Source organism: Phragmites australis, chromosome 3 (genome assembly GCF_958298935.1).
Source record: "Phragmites australis chromosome 3, lpPhrAust1.1, whole genome shotgun sequence".
Classification (NCBI taxonomy): Eukaryota; Viridiplantae; Streptophyta; class Magnoliopsida; order Poales; family Poaceae; genus Phragmites; species Phragmites australis.
Genome location: NC_084923.1, coordinates 4,507,503 through 4,523,944, shown reverse-complemented (window position 1 = coordinate 4,523,944; position 16,442 = coordinate 4,507,503). Strand labels below are relative to the sequence as shown.

The following is a 16,442-nucleotide window of genomic DNA, read 5'->3' as shown; positions in this document are numbered from 1 at the left end:
CACTTGGCAGCCTTGCTCATCGAGCTGACTAATGCTTATGATGTTGCTCTTCAGCTTGGGATGGAGTAGATGTCTATGATGGTGCGGTGTTCGCCATTCTTGCCCTTGAATAGCACCGTGTCATGGCCTCGGATGTCGATGATGGAGTTGTCCCCGAACTTGACCGAGCCGATGATGCCGATGTCAAGCTCCATGAACACGTTGTCGTTGCCAATCATGTGGTTGTTGGCGCCAGTTTACAGATACCACACATCGCTCCGACTCTTGCCTTCGCAGCCAAGGTTCACCTGCTGCGCATGCGTCTCATCGAGCTTGATGCACCCTGGGTGTGTCAGCTCGTCTGGGCCAGTGAGGGTGCACACCTGCGCCATCAGCAAGCCTGACTCCTCGTCGTCACCCTGCGCGAGGTGGGCTTGCTACTTGCGCTTCGGCTACCTGTAATTGAAATATGCGGAGAGGGGGGGGGATGAATAGGCGTAATATGAATTTTTAACAAACTAAAACAGCGGATTAGTTAATATGCAGAAGTTCCGCATAATTTTTCGGAACTTCCGTAAATATGCGGAAATTCCGCAGAAATCTGCGGAAGTTCCGTACTTCCTGAGAGAAAATGAATCTGCGCCTATGCAGGAACAAGGTGATACAATTTCACAAATTACCAAGCACTAGGAGATGTCTTTCAATCTGTATATCCAAGTACATGCACCTCAATCCTTACAAAGAGATAGATCGGGTTGAACCCTAAAAATCAATTCAAACAAGAGTATGTAACCAAATATAAGAAATTGACAAGAGTGACACGAGGATTTGTTTACCGGAGTTTGGGCACTCCACAAAGAAATGCCTACGTCTCTGTTGAAGAGCTCACAAAGTGCCGAGTTTCTTTCAACTCTTTCCTCACCCAAGCAACCACAAAGATCAAGCTAGGGCTTCTTACTTACTTCGTCAGGGTGACACAAACGTCCCGGAGCCCACCACAAACTTGGGGGCTCACCGGGCGACGCCTAGCCGTCTAGGTGGACGAACCACCAAGAGCAAGAAATAAGAAACCCACCCGCTTAACGAAGAAGCAAATGCTCAAATGATGGCTTTTAAATCTCACAAGCTCTCTCTTGAATCTCACTTAATGCTAACAAGGGTGTGGGGTATAAATACCTCACAGCCAAAAACTAGCCGTTATCTCTGGAAAGTGCAGAACAACCGCAAATATGCGGACCTTCCGCAAGATAACTCAAAACAGTCAAAGTGCGAAACTTCCGCATAAATGCGGACCTTCTGCAGGATAACTCAAGACAGCCAAAATGCGGAACTTCCACACAGATATGCGGAACTTCCGCATTTCCTTGATTTAAAAGTTTTTGGGGCTATCTGAGGTGTTAAGTATGGGCTATATATCTCTCATAGGTTTGTTTGGACTTTTGAGCATTGTTTCTATGTAAGCAAGTAAATTTTATATTCCCCTTTGTAGTACGACATCCTAAACTTAATTTTAAAAGATAAAGAATTTAAAAGATATAGGATTCATGTGCCACTTTCCTTTTTCCTTTTTGGGGTTATACACTATTCATCAAATTCTTGCTTGATAAAATTATACCTGTCCATACTTCATAAAGTTCATTAGTTCTTTAATTGTTTTATCATTATCACCAAAACACACTTAGGGGCCTAGATGCACTTTCAGTAACCCATGGCCCAATGACCAAGTTTTCGCAATTTCGGCACTTGTCATTGCTGATGTCGTGCCATGACTCCTACATGGCGTTGCGGATGTTGGAGTTGCCCTTCTTGCGAATTAGCTTGCTGCAGCGGCTTTCGCGTCCACCACCCTTGCCTGAGTTGGAGGAGCCCTCCCTCAGCTGCCGGTCCTTCAACCATGCCATCCACTCCGTATCAGTGAACAGGAGTTGCCCGCTCACATTTGTTGGAGCGGCTTGCATGCAATGGTCCTCTATGGCCTTCAGACGGTCGATCACTTCTTCGATGGACAGTGTTGACAAATCAAGTATGGTCTCAATGGACAGGGCGATCTGCGCAAACCTTGGAGGCACCACGCACAGGTACTTTTTGACAACTACCGTGTCATCGATGACCTCACTGATGGTCGCCGTCTGGTTCACCAGACTGCTCAGGTGCATCGCAAAATCCTCCACCGCCTCGCCGTCACGGAACTCGATGCTCATAATCCTTGCGGAGCTGCTAGGCTTTCGTTTTCTATACGTGATCGGTGCTGACGCGCATGGCTTTGAGGCTATCCCAAGCCTCCTTGGCGGTGGGCTTTCTAGCCAGCGCAGAGATCATTTCTAGTGGAACCACCCAAAGAATGGCCTCTAGCGCCATCTAGTCTTCTTGTTCCCCAGCGGTGCCGATGTTGATGGCATCCCAGAGCCCTCGAGCTTGGAGCATCACCTTCATCATCAGCGACGAATCATCATAGTTCGTCCAGGTGAGAGTTGGATACGCTGTTGAGCCTCCAACCTCTCTTACCGTTCACTACACCACGAGCGCATGGCCACCGTCATCACGGTTCCGTCCTCGGCGCGGAGGAGGAGAGGGAGACCCACGACGTCCCTGTCGCGGTGGAGTCCTGGAAAGCTTTGAGCCTCATAGAGCCCATGATTCCGACATGATGCAGGAGCGTAGAACCAGGTTCTGTTACCACTTGTTGGCCCTTTGATTACTTTCCGTGCGCTCACGACCACACGGAAGGAGACACACTACCACTCCTCCATCACTCGCGAATACGCATGACCACTCAGCGATCATTCTAACGAGAACTAACGACCACTCAGGAGCACAAGCAAGCACTGCTCGTTGGAACACGAGAAACACACAGAAGCAAGAGAGAGAGAGCGAGAGAGGTATTTGTGCAGCTTAACCACCATGACTTTTCGGGTTTTCTTCTTCTCTTATTTATAGACTCGGACTCCTGCACATAGACTCCAAAAGGCACCCCATGCTCCGCAACTTGCGCTGCATCGCACATCGTAGCTAACATGGAGCAAGAAAGTCGCACTGACATAACACACGTCTTATCCCATGTCTCAGTCCTATAACTATGCGCACACCTCGTACATGTGTGGAAACACGAGCTTTGACTCAAAACACAAAATGAAAAAAGAAAGAAAACCGATAGCAACAAGTTATTTTCAATAATTACCATGAAGATTGGAACATGCAAGCAAATAACTTAACCGATTAAATTCCCTATCTGGATTATAGCAACAGTTATAAGCATCGAGAACTCAAAAATTCCACTAGAGCATACGAACACATAACTTATTAGAAACATTTATTTGCATTGAGATTCGTGCTAAAAAGATAGATAAAAAATCATAAAATAAATAAAAGAATCAATGAATAGATGAGTATCAATGGTAGAGATGAACGACCGAGATAAACTGGTCATGCATGTGTGAAGACATGTGGATTTGTATTACCTAAGCACTAGAGACACTAGTTTGACATGTGGATTTGTATTACCTAAGCACTAGAGACACTAGTTTGAAACCAGAGGAAAACCCATTGTCTAGCTTACACTATAGTTTACAAATGCGTTTGACCTTCGAAAACCTGCCCCCGGTGATTACCGTGAAAATTGTGGTTGCCGCATAGTAATTCGATGAAATTCAGTAGAAACCACTCAAATTTCGTCATTTTTTGGAATTTGAACTTAATCAAAAACCGATCGATTTATGAATATAGTGAGGACCAAATCGACCAGTAACCACGATAACCGAGCGACAATTTTATAAGCCCTGACTTACACATGCCATTCAACAGTCAATACTCGAAGCATAATAGTAAAACAGTACAACACCACTAACAAATTATCTGTGACGTACGACAACATAACACATCCTGGCACTTTTTGGGCGTAGACTGCAGAGACCTAGGAGGAGCCAACCGAGAGCTCTGGTAGGAGCAGGAGAAAGTAGCCGGCGAGCAACGCCGTCAGTGCAACACCGGCGGTCGCCGCCGAGGAGACGCCGCCCCCGTTGGTCACCTGTTGCGCGCGAGAGTCGGTCGTCGCCGTCGAGTTATCCTTCGCTGCCAATAGAAAACCCGTGATTGTCAGATCACGCGCCTGAGTTGCTGGATCAAAGCGTCATATGTTACATGGTTATTCGTCGTATTTCAGGAGTGGGTCCTGCATAGATCCTACACGCCGATGTTTGGGTATGAAAAGGTGTTTCCTGCGGTAGAATTCGATCGAGTAAACTTTTTACTTGTAATGCTGCATTTGAAAAACAAAAAATTTGCGAAGCAACTTCAAGTGTGAACTGCAAATAAAGCTTGTGTGCCACCACTCGAAGCGTGATGATGGCAACCATAGGCGTGTTCTTCTGGTGGGTCTCCTGTGCAAAACTTTTGCTGAGAACTTTCGTGATCACATTGTGAAAAATTGATTGCTACTAGAGATTTCAATTTCTTTTTATACATTTTTCGTTAATTGACAAAAAGATCGAAATTCATGAAATTTTGCCGAAATTTCGGTCATTTTTTGTCATCATGTGAGTGAAAGAAAATTTCAGAATTAGATATTTTATTCCCCTCTGATATTCTCGAAATTCGTGTAATTTTGCAGAATTTTCGATGAAATTTTAATCCCTGATTGCTGCGTACTACATTTTCGACTGTCCATTCAGTAGTCTTCTTTTAGTGCGTCTGTACTTAAATGGTTAGCAATGGTATGATACCTTCGGCATATAATCATGGAAATCATATATTTTTTTCTTCCTCCAATATCATCAAACGAATGAACAGCAATGGAGGCAATGGAGGACATGCAGGCTCACCTGGAGCTGTGACGGAGCCCTTGCCGCCACCGGAGCTGAAGATCGCGGCGTCTTTGGAGCCCGGAGGAATATGCAGGAGCTCTGCAGCACAAAACACACATATTTACTACTGTGAACTGCCTCGGTTCAATGATTTGGGGAACTATAATAAGGTAAGCGAAGAGAACAGTCCCAATGGAATTCTGCTACTGACATTTTAAGTTGTTTTGCATTTCCATAAAAAGCAAGAGGGGGACAAATCCCGTTGCATCTCCATGGTCGGCTAACTGCTTGCTAAAAGCAGAAAACGGACCATGAAACAACCGGCATGCGTTTCCCGTGTGCCATGGCGTCGCGGTGACCTTTGGCATTTGAGGAAAACTGAGGATGCTGGGAGCTGGAGATTTTTCACAAAGCTCCAGATCACTTGAAGTAGCCCGACAGCAAGAGATACTCATGGGCCAGATCAAACACAAAGCATCCAATCAGGCACAGCGGACGTGGTGGCTCCAGATAACGGGTCAAGCCAACCCCCACTACAAGCACGCTATAAAACTACTACTCCTTACATTCAAGAATGTAAGGGTATATTTTGTTTCGAAAAAGTTTAACTGAATAAATTTTGACTGATAATTAGTTAAATTTTATATATGTTTAGTATATAAACTTTGTTTTAATAGATTTGTACTTCAAAATACTTTTAATATTATGTTGATTTTATAGCAATTGACAAACCTATTATTAGAGAAATTAACGGTCAAAAATTACACTTTTTCAAAACAAAATGTGCGTTACATTCTCGAACAGATGGAGTACTACTGCTATCTCTACCAAAAGCCAAAGGCACTAATGAAAAACCACATCTTGATTACTTATTCGTTGCTGGCAATTCACAATAATGCACACCATTAGTTCCATCGATGCACGAACATGTCAGGAAATTACCAGCTAGTGCAGTAGCAGATGAAGCAAGCAAGGAAGAGCAAGGGGTGAGGAGGCAGCGTACGGGCGCAGTGGGAGACGTTGGCGCGGGTGGCGCCGCAGGCGGAGGGGAGCGCGAGCGCGAGGGTGGCGTTGATCTTGATGCCGAGGTTGGGGTCGTCCTTGTCCTTGACCAGCACGCACAGGCACTTGGGGCTCTTCCCGAGCACCTGGCGCAGGCCGCCGCAGCAGTCGGGCGCCGGCGCGCGGGCCTGCCCCTGCACGTACTGCAGGCACGGCGCCAGCCCCACCAGCTGGTCCGCGCACTCGCTCTTGTCCGCGCTCATGTCACCCCCCGCCACGGTCGCCATTGCCGTCGCCACCGCGAGCACCAGCACCACCGTCCGCCGCGCTGCCGCCATCGTGCTGCTGCCTTGCCTTCTTCTTGCCTCTCGCACTCTCTCTTTCTCTTCCTTCCTTGGCTGTATCAGCTTGAAGTGGAGTGAGTGAGCTGGGGCGTTGGTGAGGAGGAGTTATAACGGGCGAGGCGAGGCGACGCAGAGGCGAGTTTTTTTTTTTACTCTTCACCGCTGAATTCAGTTATAATATCTAAATATAAACACACATACTCACCTCACACACACGTACTCACTCCACACACACCTAACACATGCACATATTAGTCCTATAACTGCACGCAGCTTAAAAAAAATATCCATCCAAAAATCACCAGAATCCATCAAAAATTCTATATATAACGAGCACACCGTAATTCCTTCTATAGTGCCAAACAGAGCATAGGCGAGTTGAGCGCGTGGCTCAACGTGACGTGCTCGGCAGCCTAGTCGTGCCGTGCCCGCATGGACAGGCGGATTCGCAGTGGCACACTGTTCGGGCACTTCGATGGCCGCCAGGCACAGTCCTGTCCTAGCCAGTAGCGGACGCGTGTGGACTGTGGAGATGTTGGAGCCAGTGTGGCTATCACTTCACTGAAATTTTCAGGCGATGGTCGTCGAGAGGAATACGCCAGCTCGACCAGTTGATCGGCGTCGTGACATGGAGGTCACGGGAGCAAGTTCGTTTCTGCACAGCGACCGTGAACCAGAACCCGACCTGCGAGATGGTGAGAACTGAGAAACAAAGCATGGCCGTGTTTGGACATGTTTCCTGGAGAAGTTGGTTTCTTTTTTTTTTCTTTTTTTTGTTGGGCAAGATGGCTGGGTGCATGGGAGCAGCCAATAACTACCGCATTCATGCTCCCGGAAGGACTGTCGCAGACTTATCCTGGCCTGAAGCCTGAAATTCCACGTGGAATGTGGACTGGCTGACATCAAGACTGACACTGACAGCACGAAAGAAGGTTATTGCACTGCTGCCGTTACCATTGCCAATGCCACCACCTCCACAAGTGATTTTTTCGGCCAGCTTTTCCCCCTTTGTTTCATACTACACAACAATGTATTTGAGGCTTTGAGCAAGAAAGCTTGCTTCGGTGACGCATCAGGCACTAGAAGCTGCAAACGCAAACAGAAAGGCAGCAAGGTAACACCGAAAACGCTCCAGGGTTATCAACAGGTACCATATCAAAAGTAGAAGAAAAAAAATGAAGAAATATAATTCATCCCTAATGGAAGAAAACAGGAAAAGGGAATCAGGTTATCAACAGGTACTATATCAAAAGTATACTACAGATAATCAGGTTATGATAGGTCCTTAGTGCAGATATAATCAGGTTATCAGGTTAGTACTAAACCACTGGAACTCAGACAGGACCAACAATTCAACATAGGGAGGCCGGCGGCAACGCGGCAAGCCATCTAATGCAGCTTTAACTTTTATGTACCAGAGATAGTAGTAGCAACGAATTATATCCAGGATATTAAGCAGGCTACTGTTGATAGGGATTGGCGTGAAGCCGCTGGTAACGGAAGTGAAACCAAGAAGGCCAATTTGGGTGTCTTTTCCACCCATTTTTACACAAACATTTTCTAATATACCAGGCTACATTACCAATCTTAGGTGAAAAAACTGAGCAAATTTCTGCCAAGCATTTTTCACCAAGTTCTTACCTTGTGAAACAAAAAATATATATAGTATAGCGAGTTCAAGTAAAGCATCCAAAAGAGACGTCTAATTTCAGTTTCATTTGATATAGGCTCCCCAATGTGAAGCTCAAAATTCTTGCAACAGCCTAGCCACGTGTTCCATTTCCTTCTGATAACCGAACAGCAATTTGAAAACCAGATCTGATCACATACAGGAGAATTTACATGTTGCAAAAAAAATGAGACATACACAATGGAAGGGATCATTTCCAGTTTGTAAGGACTAGACTCCATGGTAAGATTTTTTTTTTTTTTTTTTTTTTTTTTTTTTTGACGAACTCACATTGAAGGTGAGGGGTGAGAATGTGAGACTGAACCTAACAATGACATCCAAATCTATTAAATTATTTATCTTTGCAAAGATATATCTTCTATAGGAAGTCACATTCCAACTAGGGCCACTAAAAAACATAAGGCAGAAATCTAAAACGGTGAGGAACATAACAAGCCTCTTTTCGGTAGGCTTCTCAATCTTTACTTCCATGAGGTTATGTTCTCTTGTGATTGTCGAGAATCCCTCCCCTACAGCTCCCCTGGTGAACATGAACGAATAGAAAATTAAAGATAGATGTTAGTATTTACAACAAACCTAATAACAAAAGAATTTTTTTACTCCTGACAGTAAAATGGGCAACATGAGCACACCAACAGTAAATTGTAAACTAAAACTATAAAAAGCACAGAAGACAAGAATGCAGGGGGAAGACATGCCCACATATACTAGTACAATTTGCAGCAACTCATGCATTCAACAAATTTCCGCAATCAACATACCACATGCAAGAATGTTGGGGGTGGACCTTCCTATTATCGTCTATTGAACAAAAGAACTTTTAACCAAAAAAATCAAAGGCAAATACTACATCAGTAATAGTATAGTATGCACATACCTAAAGTATCATCGCCTAACTCTAGGTGTGCACCGAAATTCTGCTAGGAGTGCTATATGATCCGATGACCATTCAGGAGAAGGAAGAGCCGTGTCTTTTCTCAAGCTATCCTCATCCAAAAGTTCCAGTAATGACTCCACTGTCAATGAATCCGCTGAAATAGTAGAGTACATTGCAAAAGGTTGAGTTAAAAATATTTACTTATTCCAGACAGGGATAGCCAACGTAAAAACACAGCATAGCTAGCTCTTGAGCCATTTTAGAAATTTATGCACTAACCTGTGTAGAATATGTAATCGATGGTACCAGTGAAATCCTTTGTGCAATTCGTGAACAATGGTTCATTTGTAGCAGGGTCCATCCTCCTTCGTTGGTGATCCAAATCATAACCAGCACCAACCATCCTCGCAAACAACGAGTATGCACTGACCTATGAACAAGCAAATCTTTTGTTCAGAACCGTGGCCAGAAAAAAGGAAACCAATTAGTGAGAGCCATGATAGGCTAATTGTACCAGAGGAAGCTGATGTGTCAACTTGCTTAGTGGGCGCAAAATTCCAAGAGGATCAACCGTCAGATCTGGATGCAATTGATCAACTTTGCCCATTGCAAGAAGGCCATGTGAAGTACTGCATGAAGAACATGAACATTTACCATTGAGTAGAAAGTTCATATTTCAAGACAAAAACTATAACACAAAAAAAAAAGTGTTGCTGATATCTAACAAACCTTCCAGGGCTTGAATTAAAATCTCCACATACCAACATTGGAATGTCTGCACTGACAGCTATTTTTTCCAATCCTTTTAGGAGGGTGTGAATCTGCAAGAATTTCCGAGGCATGAGATTCATCAGTTCACGAAATTTGAAATGTTATAAAATTATAGGAAAAAAATTATGATTTAACCTGCCATAGCTTCACATCTTTGAGATCGTGATGGATATTTATATGTGTATTCGCCTGCATAGCATAATCAACAAATCAAGAAACAAATGAGATTCACAGGACATAAACATGCTATTAATATATCCGGTCTAAAATAGATACCATCCTAGAATGCAAATAGACAAAGTTTCAAAACTTTGACCATTATTGTACATAAAAAGTATTGAGAACGTGTGAATAGCACGATGGTAAGACCTCCAGGTGTGAGGCTATCAACAAGGGCTCAAACCCTTGTTCTCACAAAAAAAGGCCCCTCGTTGTGTGTTCCCATGGTCATGGCGCGGTCGCTCAGCGATAGTGTGCGGGTTGTAGCCGGCTTTCGGGGTCTTTTCTCAACCTTAACGCAATGCCTTTGGGATGTATCTCCCCTTGGGTCGAGTGTTTTTATACATAAAAGTATTTAGCTACCACATGAAAGTCGATATTAATAGATCATCATCAAAATTACTTCTCTATCATAGTAAGTTTATTAAATTTTGATAGCATATACTCAGAACAATTGATGGTCAAACAAGTGCATCAGAGATTGTACTGATGTCCCAAACAACAAGTAAATAGAAACAGAGGTGGTACAAGAGACCTAAGCATGAAAACAAGATCAATGCATATGTTTAGAAAAGCACAAAGAAACGAATCAAAGGGAGACGTGGCATAACCTAAGTCAAAAGAGTTTTGTTTTCTACACCCAAACTGAACACTATTTCCGACATGTCATTGAAAGTTTGCACTTCTCTGTTTTTCCACTATTCTGTAACAAACTCAGTTTTCTTGCCACTTTAGTCAGGTCAAACATGGTTGTCCACCTTCCAGACTTAAGAACACACATGATCAATTTTTACCTGCCTTCCAACATCCTCTTTACTCCCCTAACTATTATCACCTTTCCAATGTCTAGCAGGATCAGTTCGATCTGGCTGCATCAATGTCTAAGGGAAGTGTCAAAAGGGAAAAGCACCCTAAATACCAAATGGATTAGTGGTAAGAGAGAAGTGCCAAATTTCTGTGACAGAAGAGAGCATGGTTCTCCTTGATGGGAAAAGGAAAACCTTCTCGCTAGTAAAGAAATCAGTCAAGCAATCACAGCAAAATCTCAATAATACACAACTAAAGATTGTCGAAAAACAAGTTGTATCTAACATGAATCAGAGTTTCCATGGGTCATTCTTAACTGACATAACATGCAAATGGTCCTCTCACATAACGTGTGCACCACAACAAGTTAAATAAAAAGACACTGCAGACTGCTCTGGTGTTCTATTTTATTTTTCTGACCATGAGAGAATACCATGGTGCTCCAGTGTTCATTAATCAAACCTAAAAAGCTTGCATGAAATGACATCTTCATCTAGACTCATGGTTTCCACGTATAGCTAATCAGCATGATGGAAGTTATTTGGTTGTCTTCAAAAGCAGCACAGCGTTGATATTAGCGATGCTAACTGCAATAGTAAGGAAGAACTTATCTTACCACACAAAGAAGCTGTCTTTTACTAGGATTTTCAGTCCCATGGTTACCAAATTTAGGTTCTAAAACTGCAATTAATGCAATATTATCCTGCATGGCAGACAAATGATTAGAAGAATGATAGTAATAGAGGTAACGACTAACCGTGTAGCACATAAGGTATATTTATAGTTTTTAAAATTGGTTGTACCTTAATCAATCGATTAAGAGCCAATTTTTTTTGAGCAGTAGGAATAATTGCGTCGGTTAGGGACTGTGCTGCCTTATTAAACTCAACCTGCATAGAACAAAGTCTAAAAAGTATTAGATGGCTGATAGTAGAACTTAAGACTACAAGAAATTTGCAACAAAGGCACCTACCTCGTATTTTTTGACATGAGAAAATCTGTCCCTTCGGAAAAAAGTAGCACAACCATCAATTCCTTGAGCACTTCCTGTGTACACCTGTTACAACAATAGTTATGGAATTGCGTACAAGATCATAGCAAGGCTTTACTCTAAATACCAAAGAACCAGACAAACCTCTGTTGTCCTTTTCTTATAGAGTGCTTGATACCCATGTTTGTCAAGTTCTGGTGCAAAAAATTCTTCAAAGTGATTATTTTGTACCTGGAAGTAGTAACATTTAGATCACCTTCAGAAACATAGGAATGTCATGATTTTTATTTATTTTTTGTTAAGTGTTATAAGATTGCTATCTCTTGTCTTTCACGGAACATGGATCGTATGACGAAAGTAATAATTGTCAGTTGCCACTTCGGTTGTATGAATTAAGAGTTCAAAGGAGGATGCAGCACAATCAAGCAGCAAGGATCAAAGAATTGGAAGTGAATTCGGAAGGCAGACAGATATGTTGGAAGAATTTTATCACAAATTGACTGGGAAGGAGAAAAAAACACCATCAACCACAGCTTCTTGCTCATCACACTGAACATAATAGTAGTTCATTAACATTTTAAAAAGTAGTTCAGAGCCTTCAACCATAAAATATAAAAAATAATAGCATAAGATACCTCCTGGAGGCAGATAATATCGGCATGGTAACCAATAATTTCACGCAACAAATTTTGTCTTCTGTAAGCCCACGAAAGTGCCCAAGTTGGACAATAGCTGTATGTATCGCTTGTTGCATATGTATCAGCGAGAATATTGTAGGACAGCACAGTGAAAGTCCCAAAAGAAGAAGTTTGGCTATCTATATCAAAGTGCCCCATTGCATCAGCTGTATTCACAGGGATCAACCGACGCGGAGTGGGGGTTGGTGCTGGAATGACACGGGATGTCATGACTGAAGTAGGAGCTCTCACAGTCCCTCTTGTTTCTGCATCCACGACTATACATTCAAATCTTAGTACATGCCCAATATCGTCAGCAGTTGCTGTATATGTTCGCGAGCATCCCACTTCAAACCAAGTTTCACCAGAACTCTTTTCAGTGCCTGTTGGATACACAGGTGTAGGTCCATTATTAACACTTGAGCTCTGTGCAAGATTTGACGCTGAACCAGACAAAGCAGCAGTCATAACCCCTGAACTCCCACTGCCAAATCTGCCAAATAACTCCTCTTCAGTTCCATTTTCATTCAAAGCACTAATAGCACGTTCATGCAAAACTCGGTGATGTTGCCAGGCATCAGAGAAGCACTTAGCAGAACAATGGTAGCTCTTAGCAACAGGTATTTTTGATTTCAGACAACCTAAGCACTGAAGCGTTGCTTGTTCTGTTGGGTGTATACTGCAGACAGCAGGTCTTCGATCACTTTGTATGCGGTACCTTTAAGGAAGGAAAAACTATATTCAGATATCTGCAGGTATTATGTCTAAAAACTAAAAACTGTGTTAACAAAAGAGGAAAAAGAAAGTATGGTGCCACGAATGAGACTATTGCAAGTTGCACCATAAATATGCTGACTCAACATTGTAATAGCAATTGGTTCATAGAGACATTTTCAGCAGGTATATCCTTTTCTCAACAATGTTCCAACATCATACAGACGCCATATTGTGAGGAAAGTTAGCTGACCCTTAAGCACCATAAAAAACAAGCACAGCATAGCAAATTAGCAACCACAAAGTGGCCCTTAAGGATCCACCTATTTACACATCTACCAGACATCTAATTATACTTGAGACCAGTCAATATGCATTACTGCAAATGACTACACCATTCCTGTAGTCAGAGTAAGCTGGAATCAGCAAATTGACTAAAGCATCCACCGATTTACTAATCTACCAGTCATCTAGTTATACCTAGGAACAGTCAACATGCATTACTCCAAATGACTATAGCAGTAACAATCCTGCACAATTTCCAGCTCATTAATAATCTACTAATTATATGATATTTATCTAACAAGAACCCTATTGAATATTACAACTAGTGATGTATCTTAGCATGTAGCAGCCTATAAGCATACAGTAATGTTCAGTATCACATGAAACCAAATAAAACACTTGAACAACATAAAGCTTGAATTTTCCATACTTCTTATAAATTACCTAACTAGAATGCAAAATGTGCTAAAAATTTGCTATTGGTTGGGTCATTATGTACCACAATCAATAATTGAAATGGTTAAACCACTAAAAGAAGCAACTTGCATTCGATTAGCAGCTCAAATGAATTAATCCGGGGTGCTTGACTGACTATAAATTGTAGCTGTAACTGAAGGGAGAGAGGTTCGAGGTGAGCTGCTTACCACTTGTAGCGGATGAAATACCCATCCACGGGCGCGGTCTCAGGCACGTCGTCAGTGAGGACGCCGCCGTCCGGGCGGCGCAGGAGCACGTACGGCGTGATCTCGCAGCCTACGATCGGGATCTCCGATGGGAGGTGCACCCGCAGCACGGTGAGCATCCTTCCCCCAGGGGCGGGCTTCACCTGGGTCATGGGGGTTCAGCTGAACCCACGAAATTTTCGAAAAATCAACTCCACCCACGCCTCAATTGGGTACCAAGAACTGCTATGGCGCCAGCAAATGTCGATCTTGTGCGCTGAAGAAGACGAAGACGAACCCTATCGAGCCATGGATGGACGGGTTGGATTGTGTTAGCAGGGCGACAGCGCGCAGCACACAAATCGACGACTGAATGAATCTGAATGGAGAAAAACAAGGATTTGGGTTTGATTGAGAACACAACCAAATCCTCCCTTAGAACAGAGGAACACATCCAAGCAAGCAAGGGTCACTAACCAACCAGCACAGGAGGGAACTAGCCCTCGCTCGGACGGATCTCCGGCCCAGCTAGACCGAGAAAAGGCGCGGCGAGCGGAGGAACCCGCAGAGAGAGGGAGGGGCCGGCGGCGAGCTCGGCGGCTAGGCTTTTGGGGTTAAAGACTGGTGTCCATTTGGAAACCGTGTGACGAGATTGCAGGCTACACCTTCACAGAATCACACTTCTACTGTACGCACAGTCGTTTCTTTCATATTATAGCCGCTATTTAAAAGCGTTATTACACCCTCCGGTAATAAACATCGTTTCTTTCGTATTATATCCAGGTTAAAAAAAATCGACGGTAACCGCGTAAAAATTACGATAACCAAACTTCTTGATCTAATTCGGTTTCAAAAACCAAACGGTAACCGATTTTAAATTAAAAATTCAATAAACAAATAAAAAATCAAAAAAATCTTTAAAAAATTAGATACAATTCTAAGACTTTCTGTGAAAAAAATTAAAAATAATATCGTTTGCATCATATTCTATAGGGAGGAAGTTTGTAAAAATGAAAAAAATTGAAGCATGCGACTCAGTTATTAACTCATGTTAAGAAAAAGTTTAGCATGCCAACACATATTTTTATTGTGTAAAACATATCTTAAGAGGATCTTTAAAATTGATTTCACTTTATTTAGAGTTTTATTAATTTTTCTATGATTTTTACAAAGTTCATAAGCATAAAGTGAATATGTTAAGAAACAGCACTGTAATTAAATTTTTCATATCTACTATTATTTTTCCTACGTAAATTATAGTATAAATAAACTAATAAAAATGGTTTCACTAATTTTTGAGGTGTGATAGGTCAGTTATGAATTAATCTAATCGCAACACATTTACACAATCATGCATGTTACAATAACTAATTCATGAGTTCATGTATTTTTAAAAGACATAGAATCATGTAAGAAGACTAACAAAATTAGTTTCATGATTTTTGGATTAGCAAAGAGTAAACTATATATTTAACTTGGTTTCACAAATAAAATTTCTCATAGAAAATTTTGAACTTTTTTATGAGTATAAATACTTTTATCATGTAGATCATGTTATAAGAAAACCAACAAAATTTATTTCACTTGATTTGAAGCTCAGATTAATTAGTTATTGATTTTATAAGATTGAGATAATTTTTGTGTTTTTTTAACTTCACTGAATATCGAGAAAATCGCTCGATAAATCGAAAAAACTGCGCGGTTGCCGAGAAAACCGAGCTGTTACTGATAATGTAAAAAATTCGAGAAAACCGCTCGATAAATCGTAAAAACCGCTCGGTAACCGGTCCAAAACGGCTAAAATCGTGATTTTCCCTCCAAATTTTAAATTTTGCCAAATGAATTTTATCTAAAAATTTTTAATTATCGACCGGTTACCGCGTTAACCGCGAATTTTTGGTTAATCGGTAAGCCAAACCATGATTATATCCGCTATTTAAAAGTGCTCTTACCCCCTCCTATCATAAAATATTTTTGGACAAATACGATCTTCAATGCTTTTAACCACTTTTTTCTAGACAAAATTTGACAATCTTTTTTCAAAGATGACATGCATCTATGATTGAAAAAAGTACTACGCGAAACTTTAGCACCGAATCCTGCCGCAACTACAGGTTCGTACAATCACATTAACATTTCAATATCTTATATAGCCGCTAGTTAAATCATGTCATAGGATAGTGGGATTTAGTATCTCCAATATATACTTTAAAATTTTATTTTTTATAATACTATTATAATATTCTTTAATACTATTACAGTATCATCTATTTTTTCATCACTAACAGCTACTATATTTTCTACCTTCCATTACTCTCATCATTTCGACTCCACAGTCATAATCTATTAACGGTATTGAGGATCGCTACAGTAGTCCGCAAATTTGGAGCACGCTCCCTCCCGCCCGTATCCTTGTAGCAGGTGATATGGCACCTGTTGGAGACGAATACGAGAGCCAATGATAGGCAAAAGGACAGCACAGTACCGAGCACAGTGATACGGAGAGGGAATGTCAATCATGTTGGAGAAAGCCTAAGGGCAGCTCCAACAGCAAAAGCCGATCAACATCTCTGTGTTGTGCACCCATGTCATTTGTGACAACGAGATAGTCTGGTTTCTCGGTTC

The 16,442-nt window shown here is 42.0% G+C and overlaps 2 protein-coding genes across 3 annotated transcripts; both read right to left on the bottom strand.

The window, feature by feature from the left end:
- Positions 1–3,633: 3,633 nt before the first annotated feature.
- Positions 3,634–6,271, bottom strand: LOC133911665 (non-specific lipid transfer protein GPI-anchored 14-like). The gene is made up of 3 exons (XM_062354005.1): positions 5,782–6,271; positions 4,797–4,877; positions 3,634–4,047 (listed from the first exon to the last, which is right to left on the bottom strand). The coding sequence occupies exons 1-3, from the start codon at positions 6,116–6,118 to the stop codon at positions 3,890–3,892; spliced, it is 576 nt and encodes a 191-aa protein (XP_062209989.1). The 5' UTR covers positions 6,119–6,271; the 3' UTR covers positions 3,634–3,889.
- Positions 6,272–7,821: 1,550 nt separating this feature from the next.
- On the bottom strand, positions 7,822–14,502 carry LOC133911663 (carbon catabolite repressor protein 4 homolog 1-like). Of its 2 annotated transcripts, none has more exons than XM_062354003.1 (13): positions 14,295–14,502; positions 13,800–14,196; positions 12,115–12,874; positions 11,624–11,710; positions 11,462–11,545; positions 11,292–11,378; positions 11,105–11,191; positions 9,598–9,651; positions 9,421–9,512; positions 9,206–9,320; positions 8,971–9,121; positions 8,692–8,845; positions 7,822–8,334 (listed from the first exon to the last, which is right to left on the bottom strand). In XM_062354003.1, exons 2-12 carry the CDS (start codon positions 13,988–13,990, stop codon positions 8,700–8,702), a joined length of 1,854 nt encoding a protein of 617 aa, XP_062209987.1. In that variant the 5' UTR covers positions 13,991–14,196; positions 14,295–14,502; the 3' UTR covers positions 7,822–8,334; positions 8,692–8,699. The 2 variants fall into 2 exon arrangements, with proteins under 2 accessions (XP_062209987.1, XP_062209988.1); XM_062354004.1 differs by having other exon boundaries at positions 13,800–14,116.
- Positions 14,503–16,442: the final 1,940 nt, after the last annotated feature.